General features: G+C 48.7%; 1 protein-coding gene across 1 annotated transcript; it reads right to left on the reverse strand.

The window, feature by feature from the left end:
• Positions 1 to 304: 304 nt before the first annotated feature.
• LOC100729217 (probable G-protein coupled receptor 148) lies at positions 305 to 2,466 on the reverse strand. Its single transcript, XM_003478638.2, has one exon. The coding sequence runs from the start codon at positions 2,319 to 2,321 to the stop codon at positions 1,248 to 1,250; it is 1,074 nt and encodes a 357-aa protein (XP_003478686.1). The 5' UTR covers positions 2,322 to 2,466; the 3' UTR covers positions 305 to 1,247.
• Between the last annotated feature and the right edge of the window lie 14,652 nt (positions 2,467 to 17,118).

Raw genomic sequence — 17,118 nt, forward strand, 5'->3', positions numbered from 1 at the left:
TATTTTCTTGAATGGTTTTGTGAGTTTTGACTATGTGCTATTGTTTGAAGGTTCTTTTATGGTGCAAATTCTCTGGGTTCTGAGTTGAAGCTCAGATCCTCTGGGAGACACATGCCAACCACAGAAAACAGTTTTTTGATCCCTGAAGTACAGTGAGACCTTCCCTGACCTTGCTTGCAAGGTAGTTCTTATTTAAGAATTCTCAAAGATCGTCCTTCCTCTGCACAGAACCACTTATGCAGTCAAGCTCTCTTGCTGCTGCTCTCTATCAGGCCTGATGTCTGATAGAACTGGTGGGGGGGAGGGGACCGGCGGCAGCTGAAAAGATAAGAAGTATGAAATATAACCTTTATTCTGGGAATGTGGGGAGAGATACCCCCAACACCCTGGGGCGTGGCATCTCCACACCTGGGCCTGCAATCTTTCCGTGGAACACGTGGAGTGAGGCACATAAGTAGCCTTGGCTTGGGGTGGAACCTAAGGGGGCCATTAGGGATGCACAGGTAGCCCATTGGTCTTTGGCACCAGGAGCAGATTCCTAAGGGAGGGGGAGATAGGAGCTCTTTGGCTTTACAGGCTACAGTATCCCGCCTCGGCCAAAACCCTTTCAATGTCTTATATCTTTGCTTGTGCTGAGGATAATACTTTGCAATTCCAGTTCTATAGTGGTGTCTCTGTGACACTTCCCACTTAAGCAAGTCCTGCGCAGGTCCTCTTGGCACTCCCTTACCCTGAGCAGCTGCCTGAGCAGAGGCCTAAATCTCAGGAATCTACAGATCTGCCTGAGATCTCTCCAGGTTTTAGCTCACAGAATGTTCTGGCTTCTGTGTTTGTTAGCAGTGAAGCTCGTGAAGAAGCCACGCAGGGTCACCAGTCAAGGCCTTGCCCCCTTAGAACTGATCTTGCTGCTGCCCTCTATAAGGGATGATATCTATATCTTTATTTATATCTTCACTATCCAACGTACCTGGTTGGATAACCTTTACTTGCTTTTATTCTAAAGCTGAGTTTTTATTACAAGATAGCTTTCTCGGGGCAGGGGATTTAGCTCAGCGGCATAAGCGCCTGCCTTGCAAGCAGGCAGTCGTGAGTTCGATCCCTGGTACCAATAAAAACGAAAAAGACAAAAAAAAAAAAAAAAAAAAAAAAAAGATAGCTTTCTCTGACTAACAACTACTGACATTTAAAAATCATCCCTTGAGCTCCCCCTAAAGAGTGGAATGTGCTTTGACATATAATTTTTGACATCATCCTGCCAAATTGTAGGCTTGGTAGCCCTGGGAAATGGTGCAGATGTTCCCCTGCCTCCTGGATGAGAAGTGCCTCCGGATCACCCCTAGCAGTTGACTGTATCGGAGCATATACAGGTATGGGAGCATGGCACGGGGCAGCATCATGAATATCTCACTGTTGGCTGCCAGGAGCCATGTGTGAGTGCTGGCACTGAGGTGGTGGTACTTGGTCAGTATGACGTCCAGGGAGAACACCACACCTGCAACCACATAGAGTGTGATCAGCACCATGTGGATGAACAGGGTGCCCCTGGCTCGGGAGTAGCCTTGAGTGCAGACGCCTGAAGGCCTGGCCTCTACATAAATCCTCCAGAAGCAGTAGGTAATGACAGCTGCACAAAGAAAGAGGACACACAGGGTGCAGGTGTGGGTGACTGTGACCAGGGAGCCATGATTCTGCTTGATGTCCAGGTTCAGAGGCAGGGTGCACATGGCCCCTTGTACCTCCAGATTGGCATCCTGCCGCTTGGCAAACCAAAGGAGAAATGTGGGGAAGAAACAGGCCACCAGCCAGATAAGGGCCAGTGTCTTCCTTGTGACCCTTCCAGACAAAAAGGAGAGGTACTGCAGAGGATGAGTGACCGCCAGGTAGGCATGCAGCACAGTGGCTGTGAAGGACAGGATGGTGCTGAGATAGACGACGAAGACGCCATCCCTGAGAATGCCGCAGAGGATGCGGCCCAGCTCCCAGCCACCCAGCTTGCTGGAGGAGATGAGTGTGTGGAAGACAATGTAGGCGAGATCTGAAAGCAGGATATTGGCTAGCAGCAGGTAGTGGGGCTGATGCCGCGGCTGCTGGCTCCGCAGGATGGTCACTAGCAGCAGGGGACTCAGGGCCAGCGTGGCTGCAGCCAGGAGGCTTGAGGGAAGCAAGAGCCAGCGGAGCATCGAGATGGGTGCCCTCGTGTCCCTGAGGCCCTGGGATGTGTTGCTAGTTTCCTGGGACAGGAAAGATGTCTTGTTGAGAGACTGGAACGGAGTCAGCCAGGCTGTGGTACACTGGGAACACGGTACCAGCTTGCTCCCCATGTTTCCAGCAGGGGTGGCAGGCTGCAGGTGGTCTGTTTTGTGCCTGTCTGGTGTGCTGACTTGTCCCTCAGGGGTCCTGGTGGTGCTCCTTTTCTGCAGAGATGCCAGGCTGGGCCTTAGGAAGGACTGCTTCAACAAAAATAAAAATAACAGTGTGAAATTGAGTTCCGACATGGCTGCTGTGTTCATACTTCTCTGCACCTGTGGCTGTGCACATACGAGCCGCATTACTCCTCAGGGACACTGAGCCCTGAGCTACCCACAGTGGTGAGACTGGCTTGCAGGCAGTGCACAATGAAGGCTCGTTCCATTAGTCTGGGTTCCAGGCTGCCGGCCAGATGGAAGCAGCAGCCACCAGTGAGCAAGGTTTGCTGGACCATGGACCCGCCAGGCTGCAGGCCTGCTGGGGTCTCAGAAAATGAGGCTGTTCTGAAAGAGCCTGGGCACATTCATTCCTCCTCACAGGCCCAAACCTGGCCACCCCTACTCTGTGTGTGTGTGTGTGTGTGTGTGTGTGTGTGTGTGTGTGTGCAGATGCTCACATGCCTGCATGTGTATAGTCACATGTGTGTCCCACTCAGGGCTCCATGTGCGAGCTCTCTGCAGCCACAAACCATCAGCTGCCTTGTATGGGTTTCCTGTGTGGTGGGAATCACTCTGCCCCTGAGGAAGAGGAGGCATGGCAGGGGGATGCATAGGACCTGGTGGAGAGGAATGCAAGGGAAGAGGTAAGTGCACAACAGATTCCTAGGCACATGGGACAAGTTGATTGTGGGGTGATGTACTCTGGTGAGCCCCCCACCCCCACCCAGGTGGCTGATACCACCTTGGGTTTTGGCTCAATGGAGCTCTCACCCTCTGTGGGAGACAACTCCAGTGACTCCCTCTGAATGCAAAACAATTACTGTGACTTTGATTATTTGGAGACTCGTTTCCTTACACTGATATGTAAATAGCTGGCTAGGATATTTCCCCTCTCTCAATTGGCATTAAGCATTGCAAATAAGGCTAGCCAAGGTGTAATATGTAATCTCTAAAGCCAACAGTCAGTCCTGTTTCCTCACATAGTGTTCTCCATACAATACAGAATACATACAGGATATGAGCACAGGGGAAGTTAGAGCAAATAGCTAGGGGAATGTCAGCTGGGTGGGAGCCTCAAGGTAAGAGGCTATGATTCCCCAGGACACAAGAGTTTGCATTTTAGAAACCAAAGCAACAGTCTCTCAAAACAAGTCCACTGTTACTTAATTGGATTATGTAAATTGACTCACCTGCATATCTTTATCTCTGCAATTTACAGAGAAGCCATTCTTGCACCTGGCCAGCCTGCTCAATTACTCCTATTATTCCCACCGTCCTAACTGTCACTCATCCCTTAGCCACCCCCCTTCTTCACAAGATAATAAATTTTGGGAGAGGCCTAGGGTCCAGGCCTTTGTCTGCATATCCTCTTTGGGATTGGATTTAGGACCCCTTGGCTTCCCTTAACTTGAAACACATCTTAGTGTGTTTGCTCTCACCTTGGGTTGCATTGGTGGTGGTAGATTGGAATTAACTTGTTAGGATTCCAATAACGTCTCAATGGGATTACAAATATAACTTTTTGGATTGTGAGGAAAACTAGAAAGAGGATTACAATACTTGGGTGCCTGAACTCGATATTTGGGTTTACAATAGCCCTCCACACCCCGCACTGTGCTGGCTTGGGGCCTTGGAAAGGCTTGTTCATTTCTCTGTGTTAGTTTCCTGATCTGGGAAAGATGGTACTGTCCAAACTGACAGCAATGGAGACATGGCAAAAATTCAGGGATTTTTTATTAATCGAGTTTTAAAAATTGACATTAGTAATTGAACAGATTTACAGGGTAAACTGCGACGTTTCATGTATGCAGAGTAATCATCAGAGCAGAATACTTGGCATATGGATCACCTCAAACATTTACCATTTCTTTGTGTTGGGAGCATTAGAAATCTTTTCAGTTAGCTAATTTGAAATATTCAATTAAATGCCGTCAACCATATTTACCTGATGGTACTAAAGAACACTGGAAGCTATCCCTCCTTCACAGTATTCCTCTACTTATTAAGCATCCTCTCTCATTCTCCCCACTTCTAAGGCTCTGAGAATCCCTATTCTATTCTCTATTTTGTTTGGATCAACTTTAATGTGCACATAACAAACTTAGTGGCACTAGGTTTGTAGAGCCCGAGGTACATGCCTAACAAATATTGTCCCTCTCCACATTTAGTCCCTCTGGGCCTCAGGTTCACCCTGCTAACAGACCTCCTTGCCATCACTTTGAAACTGGCTGTGCCCACAAAGAATACTTCGGCCCACCAGCCACCTTCAACCCTGGCAGACTGACCACTCTATGGGGTAGTGATTTCAGGGTAAGCTTTCTGAGAATGAGCAGAAAATGCTTAGGGTCAGAAGGAGACGGATTTGAAACCCTAGGCCTTGACACATGAATGGATACTGCCTGGATCTTGTCAGGATATGAAATTCAGCACCAACCTGGTCCATTGGCAATGGGCTTCTGGACCACTTCCTGCCCACCTCCTTTGTCTCAATGCATGGTGGTATTGTCCTCCCTGGTCTTCAGAAGAAATATGGCTCTACCTCCTGTGTGTGGTCTTGACCAATTACTTAGCTCCTCTGGACCTCTGTGTCCCCTCCAAGGGCCTGTGGTGACCATAAACCTGTCTGAGGAGGTAGAGTGGTCCCCCATGGTGACGGGAGCTCACCACAAGAAAGTCTTTTTCCTATGTGCTGCCTAGGCTGGCTCTGCCCTCAGAGCTCTGGAACACAGTAGGATGGATAAGGCATGAAAAAGTGGAGCCACCCTGAGCTCACTCACAGGGAAAATTAGCGGGGAGTTTGCCTGAGATGCCTTCTTCCCATCCATAAGCCCCTCCTGGAATGAGCTCTACCTTCTTTTCAGAGTTGTGGAAATAGCCCTGCTCTTCCAAGGATCCCCACACTCCTTGCCTTCTGATGTATGCTTCTGCCCTGTCCAGAGCTACCTAGCCTCATCTGGCGATGCATTACAGTGAAGTCCTGAAGAGTGGTTCTGAGGATGCTCATCTCCCTCTGGGCGAACCACTATGTCAGGCCACAGAATCTGCCTCCTGCTTTTGCTGCTCCACCCACACTCCTCAAGTATTCCCTAGTGCTTCTGTAAACTCCGATGCAAGTCTAACTGGCCCCAGGCCCACAAGAGGGCAGAGGCCTCCGCACAGACATGTTGGGTGGGGTCCTGGTGCCCTCCAGTGTCTAGCTCTGCAGAACAGTCCTGCAGGCCCTTGTCTTTGAATGCAGACTCCCTGAGAAAAGGAAACCTGTTAATGAAAATCCATGAGTAAAATTGTGGCCAAGAGCTGAATCCTTCTGATAGTCTGCAACAGCAGTGACAAGCACAAGCTCCGTGGGAAGTGGAGAGGCTTAACTCTGGGATGAATGACCTAAGTGCAATAAACAGCTTGCCTTCTGCTGAGAACCAGTTTATGACTGAAAAGTACATAAAGCAATCTCGGAGGGAACAGACCACTCTTTCCTGCCTGCCCTTCCTCACCTGCCCCAGATTGGCCTCCGTCCAGAATGAGCATGTGGTGTGCCCAGGGCCAGCCCAGAGTGGATAGGTTGCATTTGCAGGGCATGGAGCAGCAGGGACACTGACTCTCCCCAGGGGGTCACGCTCAGCTGCTGATGACTGCTCATCCCCACTCTCACCCCCTCCCCCGAGTCCAGACAGCCATGTACTGTGTAGGTTCCAGCTCGACAGTGTACGGACTGACACAGGAGCCACACAGGGCGAATGCCCCTTTTGGAAATCTAATCTTGTTTTTCATGGCACCTTCACAGTCTCAAGATGCTGGAGCCTTCTAGGAAGCTGGATATAAACTGAAACTCTGTGTGTGTGTGTGTGTGTGTGTGTGTGTGTGTGTGTGTGTGTGTGTTATAAACGTGTTTAAACTGCAGAAGAACAAGCTCTCAGCCCTCCCCTGCCCCAGGGTAACATCACTTATGATGTACTCATTGTGAAGGCACCAGGCTCAGTATCTCACAAAGCCCACACTGCTCTGCAGAGAGGGGACGAGGGAAGGAAGGTGGGAAACGGAGGCTGAAAGAGGTCAGGTGCCTTGACTAAGATGGCATTTCAAGGGGGCTTAGGGTCACTAAGAACCAGCTGTACCGTACATACAGTTCCTGTTGCTGTTCCTCCCAGATCAGTATTAGGACAAGATTTACTCACTGTGGCACCAGAAGGAGGCTCAGGGCTCAAAGAGTGGGCAGCAGGTGGTTGCGAGGTCACACATTCCCCCAGCAGGAGCTCCAATCACTCAGCTTCTCCCTCCAGCAGCCAACAGACATGACTACCAAGTCATCCAGGATGATAGAAGCAGCTCTGGGGATTCTGGCAGTGATACAGTGTCTCTCAGCAACTGGTCACATCACCTGACCAGGGCCAGGAGCGGAGCAGCAGGAGAAATCTCCACCCACAGCACACTCATCATTCACACCTGGATGCGTGCATACTTGGCAAGGATGAAGTGCGGAGAATGGACATAGTCACTCATTGGTGCAGAAACTTTTATGCACATTATTTGTTCTCAGAAACACTACAGAAGATGAAGAAATTGAAGTGAACATGAGATTAATTAATTTCCCCAGGCTACATAGCAAGAAATAGTAACACACAGCTATGTCACACTCCAAATCCTGTATTGCTTTCAGCCTCACACCTTTAGTTTCCTGGGTGGTCTTCCTCTTTCTGCCTCCACGAAGGCACTGCTAAGAGCCTCCTCCTCAAGACTATTCTCATCAGCATCTCAAGGAGCACATCATCCTTGCCATCATGATTACTGTGTTTTCATCCCCCCTTATCACTCTCATTCTTGTCTTATCGGTACCACCACCATCACCATCATCACTGTCACATCACTGTTGTAACCTATATATTAAAGAAAAACTCCCTCATAAGTCTCCCTGGAGGCTAGAGAAAAATCAAAGGTAACTCTAAGAGTAGAACAGGATGTCTTCCTAATCTAAACTTGCTTGTTTGCAGGATAACTTGCTTGTTTGCAGGATGTGCCTTCCCCAGAGGATGTTTGCCTAATCTAAACTTGCTTGTTAGCCCAACCCTTACTTGAACCTTGCTCTTCCCAAGAAATGTAGCCGCCATGTTCCTGTTCTGTAGTGCGCCACGAAAACACCCCCTGCATTTTGAGACCAGCAAATGTTTGCGGTTTTACAGGATAAAAACCCTGTCCTTTAGCTGTTAGGCGCGCAGCATTCCATATTGGCTACTGGAGGCTGCGTCGCCAGGCCTGTGCTTTAATAAATAATTTTTTTCCAAATTATTTTCTCTGGCTCCTTCATACCTCGGGAAGCGGACCGCCACAATCACCAGCATCACCATCATTACCATTGCATCGACAACATGTCGCTTCTATAAGAAACACTCTCCTTGGTCTCTCATTGCTTGAGATTGCTATGACTTGGGTCTGAAATGTCCCTTAAAGTCTCATGTGTTAAAGGCTTGGTCCTCAGCCCATGGCACAATCGAAGGGTGGTGGGACTTCTAAGAAGTGGGGTTGAGCTGTGTGAAGTTAGGTTGTGTGGAGCATACCAGCCCCTTTCTGTTTCTTTGCTCCCCAGCCACCATGTCGTGAGCAGACCTCCACCACACTTTTCTGTCATGGTGCACTGGGCCACCTCAGGCCCAAAACAACGGGGCCCAGTGACTATGGACTCAGCCTCTGAAACCATGATACAGTGAACCTTTTGCCTTAGTATGTCGATTATCTGAGGCAGTTTGTAACAATGATGGAAAGTTAACACAGTCTTTGTTCTAATGCACAAGACCTAGCACAGCCTATTGTCATCCATCCCTCCCTCTTTATTCCTCTGTGTCTATCCTCTTTTCCATTCCTTAAACTATGCATGAACTTGGTCACCTGGGGAGATTACATATGGTACTTCTGCTCAGTGCAATCTCAGTTCCCATGATAATGTTTCAGAAAATATCCCCCAACTCTTATGATGGACCTCAGCTCCCTTCTTTGGATTCATATACTGCCCATTGTTTCTTGAATGCCATTTTCCACAACTTGTCTTAGTGTCTGCTTGTGTGATCCATGCCTACTTCTGCTATCACAACCCACTTTGTGAAGCAAGCCTGAGTCAGTCCTGCCCACCAGCACAGCTCTCTCCCCCGTGGCTGACACAGAATGGCAGATGATCATTAGGATGGCTCCTTTTTAAGACCAGTGAATTTAGGCAAGAGCCAAAGATGACAGACAGTAAATCCCAAATATGAGGCTCAGAGCCTAGCCAGAGCTGTGCAGTCCTGGTTCTGCCTTGGTGTTCCACGTGGATTCCACAGGCTGTGACAAGGAGACCAGTAACCTAAACTGCAGAGTGACAGGACCAAACTGAGCACCAAAGGAACAAAGGGGCCCCTGTGGGGCCAAAAGGCTGGAAGTGGCCTAAACTCCTAAGGTGGTGCTTTATGATGGGCCAGAGGTAGGTGGTGAAGGTGGGTCCTGAACTAGTACCAGAGCTGTGACAAGATGCTTTTCTGGAGCTAATTCTGAGGTCCTAGAGAGTTTGGGCATCTTGAGACTTTTATAGTTAGCAGATTTTCAAGATAGGTGTGGTGGCAACACCTGTCATCCCAGCATGCTGTGAATCTGAAGCTGGAAGATCACAAATTCAAGCTCTTCCTGGAAAAATTAGTAGCTTAGTAAGACAATCTCAAGAAAAAATGTTTAAAAGTTTAAAAAAGGAATTCACAAATTTTAGTTCACATCGAAGAATGTTGTAACATTGACTACATCGTCTGTGATACTCAGATTTATTTTAAATTGAGTAATATTTATCGCTAAAGATAAAGTAATTCTGACAACTTTTATGGTCCTCATCAATCCTCTTTTCCTTTTTCTTCCTCTCTCCTTTGTCCATCACCCCTTTTTATTCAATCTGTGGCTGGTTCCTGACTCCAGAGACTGGTTTACTTGAGTGCAGGGCTGGGTCCTGTTGGTATTCATTCCCCATCCCCACTTCACAGAATTCTGTTAACTGAGCCTGGTGCTTGGGCAGCCCTGGGATGCCAAGTAAGTAACCCACTGGGTGTGGAGATTGTTGGTACCTAGCGGAGCAGACCACGTGTTCTCATTCTTTACACATACTCGCCATGTCCTTCTCTGAAGTGGCTAGCTTGTCTCCACTGCCAGCCCCTGGTGCTGTCACTGTCACCCTTTATCCATTCAGCAGCCAGGAAGACTGTTTATTCACTTACTTTTGGGTGAGGATGCAAGCTAGTGCCTCTGTGAAGCCTTTGGAGTTCCTGACCACATTTCTCTTCTGAGAGCAGTGTCTGTGCCCTCTGGAAGCCTCCCTGAAGTCCTCATGAACTGGAAATGGAAAAGTTTCCATCTGCTGCTGTAGTCTTCAGAGCCCCACAGCCAACCTCCCTGCAAGGCAGGGGCTCCTCCATCCACCCTAACATGTTCTGCCCAGGCCTAGGCCGCCTGGTGCTGGAGTGTGTGTGGTGCCCTCTGCCTGGAGTGCTCTCTTGTGGCGGAATCTTTCCCTTGCTCCTGCCCCAGCTTCAGAGGCCTCCACTTTCTCACCTTCCTGCCTCCCCCAAAGTCCTGGTTCTCTCTGCAATTTGCAATAGTGCCATCCTGCTGCGTCCCTTGTTGGCTGGTCACCCAAGAATTTATTTTTTATTGATGTGATTTGGAAGGGCTGCTTATATATTTTACATAGCTAAATATATCACATACAGTTCATTTTTTGTTACTATCCTTCGGCCAATTCCAGTGATGGCAAACTTTTCAGAGCTTTCAATGATACAAATAGCCTGCTGTGGTGCAGAGCATGCACACCACAGCAGGCTATTTGTATCGTCTAACACTGGGCTGTTCCTGTCTCTACTTCCCCAGAAGAAGATTCTAACCTGATTTACTTCTATACCTCTTCCACTTATATTATGGAACTTCCACTGCAAATGTATGGCTCTCTACTACCTATATCACTGCTTTCTACATATGATGATGTTCCCAAATTAGGGAAAGACGGGTTTATTTAGCTTATAGTTTTTGGAGGTTTCAGCCCAAAGTCAGCTGGCTCCAAGATAAGGTGGCATGACTGAGGGGTAGCTGTTCATGAGAGCTGCAAATGACAAGAGCAAAAAGACCAAAGAGGGAAAGTTCACCTCCCTGCCTCCCTTACATGGGATGCCAGTTATCTGCTTCTTGGCAGGCACATCCCTCACACTGCCAATCCCAGTGCTGGACAATGAACCAATCACAATTTTTAGATTCAGCTACCTCTATCTATGGTTGCATGAGTCTTGGGGTGGGGGGACTATCTGAACAAACCATAACAGAGTTGTGCTATCATTTCATTATGCTGCTTGCAATTTTTGTTCAGTATTCCACCTTCCAGGCCCACAGTTTTGTCAAACACAGGTCTATTTGATTGTATGAAAGTGCTCCACATTGTGCCCACCACCTTATCTTCCCTATGCTTCCTGACAGCACTAGTTCATTGCGAGTAACACAAGCAGGGAGTGATAAGGATGCTACTTGGGGTTTAGATCTGCATGCATGTGATGATTCTGCAGAAATCAATCAGCTCATCACTGGGAATCACATTGTCAACTATGCAAAATGCACCTTGTGGCCCCACAAAGTATTCACCCTATGCTTGCCAGGATGTGTAAGATAGCCATGCCCAAGTGACCAAGGAATCATCAGGGGAAACCTGGTGCCAAGGAATGGGCTGGTCTACCACCTGCCTATGTAAGATTCACTCCATTCATTCAGGTAGCAGTTTGGAGGTGGACTATACTTCAGAGAAGACTCCTCTGTGAGAAGATGCACCAAATGATGGGGTCAACAAGCAACTTCCTTCACCTGGATGAGCAGGGCATCTCAGTTGCCCTTCCCCACCAGGAGCAGTGGAGCCCTGTGTCACCAGTGTCTGGTGATACCAGTAGCAATGGTCCTCTTCTCTAGCCATACCTCCTATGCTGCTTGCTGTTCCACTAAGGCAAACATGGAAGGGCTTCCTCAAGTACAGCCAAGACAGGGGAGGAATCCTTTGTGTTCAGCCTCAGTGATCTGATCACCCTGGAGCTGTTCCAGAGAACAAAGAGCATTTTCCTCTCAACACACCCTGCCCTTCCTATGCACACTGTCACATCTGATGGCTGCACAACTGCTGAATGCCCAGGACCAGAGAGAAGTTCCCTCACAAGGCCATGGACAGAGTGAGGTCCTCAGGCCTGCACTTTTCTTCTCCCATTGCTGCAGCTATGTGGCTTGGGGAGCTGCAGCAATCACAGAGTTCTCCAAACCAGCACTCCAGCTAGATGAGCCATCACTGGTGTAGTCCATTTCATAGCAGATCTGCAATGCAAGCCGGGTCCAACATAGGCTCTGCCTTGAGGTAGCTTGAAACTGGGAGAGGGAATGGTGTTTATAGTAAGCTTATAGTGCAAGAGGCTAAGTCTTCCTCCCTAAGTTCCTCAAAGCACCAAGTGGACTCCCAGAGAAAGTGAGCCTTTGCTTCCTTGTTAGAGGAGGATAAAGGAGAGTCCCAGGGTGATCTGGGAGAGTGCAGTTTGTGGGGAGAATGTAGAAGCCACAAGTAAGTAGAAACTGAAGATGAGGGGAAGAATAGTACTGGCCCAGGCTTTGGATTTGATGTTAGGTCCTCAGCATGGGATGCAAGGTGGTCAAAGCAGGATCCATGGTTTGTGCTGCCCCCTTGTGACAAAGCCGAGGGCAATGCATTCTTGTCCTTGGCAGAAAAATGCAAGGAAAATGGAAGGTCTGGTCCTAGCAGTGGTTGGACTGTGAGCTCTCAGCCTGTGGGTCTTAGGCAGAGAGCCATCTGGGGCATCGGTTGCTGGCCTGGTTTAGGTGCCAGCTGGAATCAGTCTGGTCACATTGCTGGTCCTACAGTTGTCCTGCTTGTAGGCCACACTGCCTCTGGTGGTCCGATTCTTCATTTGTGAGGCCAGCCTGTCCCTGAGGCAACTGTGCATCTGGAGTATGCTGGCCACACTCTACACACACAGCCTGCCCAGTGCTCGGCTTCTGCCTGCAGTCCCATTCTCTCCTCTGTGTATTCCCCAGTCCCAAATCCAGGCCCAGCCCTCTGCTGGAAACAGCTTGGAGCCAGAGGGAGGTACAGAATGGTGAGGGCTGTGACCCAGTGGAAGCAGGACATGATGGGTAAGCAGAGGACAGACCTGGGCCCATCCCTGTGCTGCTGTGCCAGGTTGGAGTCTCCTTGTTCTGGCTGCTCATCTCTGTGTGCTGATATGTGGAACATAGCAGTGCTGGATTACCGTGGTCGACCTGGGCATCCTCGGGAGCTAACCCTAACCCTAACCCTAAGTTAGGAAAATAGGAAGTTAAATTATCAATATTTGCACATGACATGATACTCTGCATAGAAGCCCCCCAAAACTCCATTGAAAGACTCCTAGATGTAATAAATAAATTCAGGATTGTAGCTGGATACAAAATCAATACTCAAAAATCCATAAAATTTCTATACACTAACAACAAGATTAGAGATAGAGAAATAAGATAAGTCACACCCTTCACACTGGCAACCAAAAAAATGAAATATTTAGGAATGATTCTCATGAAAGAGCTATATAGGGAAAATTATAATACACTGAAAAATGAAGGTATTATCAGAAAATGGAAAAACATCCCTTGCTCATGGATAGGAAGAGTAAATATTGTGAAAATGGTCATTTTCTCAAAACTGTTGCACAGATACAATACAATCCCAATAAAAATACCATCCACATACCTCATAGATCTAGAGAAATCACTCCTAAAATTCATCTGGAACCAGAAGAGACCTAGAATAGCAATGACAGTTCTAAGCAGCAAAGGCAAGGCAGGAGGCATCATAGTCCCTGACTTGAAGTTGTACTATAAAGCAACTGTAGTAAAATCAACATGGTACTGGAATAAAAACCGAGCTGAAGATCAATGGAATAAATTAGAAGATACAACCACAACTACAAACACACTCAACCACCTTATCTTTGATAAAGGGGCCAAAAATGTTCACTGGAAGTACAACATTCTCTTTAATAAATGGTGTTGGAAAAACTGGCTCTCCATATGCCGAAAACTAAGACTAGACCCATGCCTATCACAGTGTACTAAATTAAAATCTAAATGGATCAAAGATCTGAATATTAAAACAGAAACACTAAATTTATTGGAAGACAAGTTGGATAAAAACCTTGAAGACATAGGGCTAGGTAGAGAATTCATGAACAGGAATCAAACCACACCAGAAATATTTTCCAGAATCAACAACTGGAATCATGTCTTATTAAAAGTTTCTGCACATTAAAAGAAATCTCTATGATAGTGAAAAGAAAACCTACAAACTGGGAAAAAAATCTTAGTTAACTGTATCTCAGACAAAGAACTTCTGTCTAAAATATATAAAGAATGAAAAAAATCAGACCCCAAAAATTCAAGGATCCAATCCAAAAATGGGCATCTGAGATGAATACACAATTTTCAGATGAAGAAATACAAATGGCAAATAAATACCTGAAAAAACAGTCATCATCATTACTCATTAGAGCAATGCAAATTAAAACCACACTGAGATTCCATCTCCCTCCTCAAAGAATGGCCAGGATCAAGGAAACTACCAACAACAAATGCTGGAGAAGCTCCAGGGTGGAGTGCATCTGTGGTAGTGACCTGCATTCTGTCACCCCCATGCTAGTCCTTGGCTGAAACTCATCATTTTGTGGTTCCTGCTAGTTTGTTTCCTGCCCAGTTACCGAAAACTAGATATACATTCCCAGAGCTGCTTCATGAAGCCTGCACTGGTGGCAGCTCCCATACTCTATGAGCAGCAGGGTCCATCCACTAAATATTTAAGGACCTCCTTGACCCCATAACTACAGGCTGAAAACAATGTCAGCGGGGCAGAAGAGGGAATCCCCTTATGCCTAGCAACAACACTGGGCCCCTGCACTAGGGGCTGGGAAAGTTGGGTTTTCTGGCTGAAGCGCCCAAGGTAGGGAGAGGGGAAATTGGTGGGGGCAGGGCCAGCCTTGGATTCCCCCTTGGGTGGGAGAGGCTCCGCCCAGTCTCCGCTCCAGTCTGCCACCCCCACTGCAGTGCTGCTGCTACAGACAGACCCTCCTTGAACCTGCAGGAACCCTTCTCTCAGTTCCCTCCATCCAGCTCTCCTGGCAACCCTCTATCAGCTAATTCTGAGAGCTTCCCAATGTTTTCCATTCTCCACTAAGGAACTGTTTTTGGACCATGGTCAGATAGTGAGTGCACACCATGTATGCAATAAAATCAGAAGTGCTTGCACTGTTTCTTTCTCTCTTTCATTCTAATAATCTGACTTTACCACCTACTGACCCTTATGACCAGTCTACAAAGTGTACCATCTGTGTGTCCCCAGGCTGGTCAGCCTGGGCTTATAGACAGTGGCACCCAGGACTGTTTACATGCTGGCTGTGATTGGAGCACCTCCATGGTAGGAGAAGGTCCTTTTAGGACATTCTACCTGAAAATTCTTGCTCTAGTATAATTTACTGTACAATTATGGCTGTGGTCTAACATGGCAGAAGGCCAAATTGGAAATGCTTACCAATTTCTTTTTCTTCTTCAGCCCTAATTGCAGCTCGCTCCCTTTCCTATTTTCACACAAAGAGACTTTCAATCAGTTCTTCAAATGTCATTAACACATCCCATGTGCTACTTCCAATCAGAAGTCATACAACCCTCTACCTTTCTGTATCTGGTCAAAGGAGATAGCCCAACTGCCATGGGTTGTGTGCTCCTTTCCATGTCCTCAATAAACTTGTTCTTTTCTTTTTGTACACTTTGCTTTTCTATTGTGCAAGAAAACTCTAACATTTTGGTACTGTGGATTGGATTGACAGACCATGTTACTTCGTGGGAGTCACTCCCAATTCAAGCTCTCCTGGCTACAAACCATCTTTCCTTCCACTGGAACCTGTTTATTTGCTGCTGCTAATCTACATGCAACACTGACCCTCCTCATTCATCACAAGTGAGCTGCCATCCAAGATTTTGTTTCTGAAAGAGTTGCTGGCCCAGACGGAACACTGTAACCAGAAAAGGCTGCAGCTAAGTTAGAAACTCCCCCCCCCATGGACTTGACTGTAACCCTATATCCCCATCCTTAAGAACCTGTGCGCCAATGAGATACCGGTGCATCTCTAATGGCCTTGGGGCGCTGCCCTAAGCTTAGGCTATTTAGATTCCCCCACACCACGTGTCCGAGAGAGATTGCTAGAGAGAGAGAGGTCACAAAAGAGAGATCGCTAGATTCCAGCAGCCAGCGCGCCAGTCTCCTCTCCCCGTGTTAACCACGGCCCCGGGTACAGTGGAGAGGCTGCACCCGGGGCCGGCGGAGGGGGGCCCCCTCCCCACATTCCCAGAATAAAGCCACCGCTGCCCACTACTTTCATGGCCGTCCACTCCACTCCTTCCACGGACTTCTTCCTCTCTCCCTCTCTCTCTCCTCCTCTCCCTTCTCTCAGACCTAACAGATGGTGCCCTGTGACTCAGCGGCAGGTGAGAGACTATAATTTTTCCAGTTTTGTTTTATAGTCCCCTGCTGGTCAAACTTCTTCACTTCTACAGTCACAAATCCACTACCACTCTGGTGAGTAATCCCCTTACAAAACTTTTAAAGCAGCTCTTTCTTTCCCAGCGCGGCTCCTCTCCCCCCCCCCCTCCCACCGCGTTATAGCTCCCGCGCGCAGCCTCGGTGCCGCTGGTCCCACAGTCATGGGACGGTCTCCCGCGTGGCCCGCGAGGCCTAGTCACCCCAGGGGGGGTCCCGCGCCCGGCTCCTCCACGCCCGGCGCCGGCGCCTCTCCCTCCCCCCTGCAACCACGTTATAGCTCCCTTTCTTTCGCCAGCGCAGCAGCTCTGGGCACGAGCCGCGGCCCTTCCCACATTATAGTTTCCTTTGTTTCCAACTTTACACCAGCCCATCCGCCACCGCCGTTCTGCCGAGGTTAAATGAGACCAGACAATGAGACCAGAGATTCACATAAAACTGCTTTAGATTTTAAAAACAGCCTTTTTTTTCCTTTCTTTTCGCTCTCACATTGCATTCCAATTCTGTGGGCCCTGTGGCTTTGGCCTCCAGCCCAGCCCATTTCCTGTTTCACCACCCGTGCAGCCGCACAGCCGCAGCGTCCTGCAGTGTTCCTGCGCCATACCCTGCCTGCCGTAGCCACCCAGGAGCTGTCGCTTTCACAGCGCACCTGGGTCTGGCACAGCCCGTGAGCCTTTCAGACCAGAGCCCGCCTAACTTCACGCTGTGCCTCTCCCGTGGCCACAGCGTACTACTCGCCCCGCCCCACGCGCGGGGCTCCGCGCAGCAAGCAAGCCGTGCCTCTGACTGCCCCTGCCACCGTCTCTGCCGCCCGCCTCAGCCGTTGCCCCTCCCCTCCGGGGGATGGAACGCGAGCCGCAGCTCCCATTGGTCTGGCGCCAGGCGTCACCTCGGATCACCACTGGGGCCTCCAACCCCCACCCCCTTATGCAGTCGCAGCAAAACGATATCATTTCCCTGCGCCGCTTAGCGCGTCACAGTAAGCCTCTGTTCTCTGCTTACTGTGTCCCGCGTTCGCCCTGCCCACTCTACACGTTCCTTGCCTGCCCGCCCCTCCGCGGCACCAGGCACACAGGCTGCCACTGCTGCCCCACGACAACCAAACATGCGCCAGGC

The sequence above is a fragment of the Cavia porcellus genome, unplaced genomic scaffold (genome assembly GCF_034190915.1).
Source record: "Cavia porcellus strain 051 isolate PalLab524CR breed Dunkin Hartley unplaced genomic scaffold, mCavPor4.1 scaffold_12, whole genome shotgun sequence".
NCBI classification, from domain to species: domain Eukaryota; kingdom Metazoa; phylum Chordata; class Mammalia; order Rodentia; family Caviidae; genus Cavia; species Cavia porcellus.

Coding starts and splice junctions, on each gene's coding strand:
- LOC100729217 (XM_003478638.2), bottom strand. CDS start 2,321: ATGGGGAGCAAGCTGGTACCGTGTTCCCAGTGTACCACAGCCTGGCTG.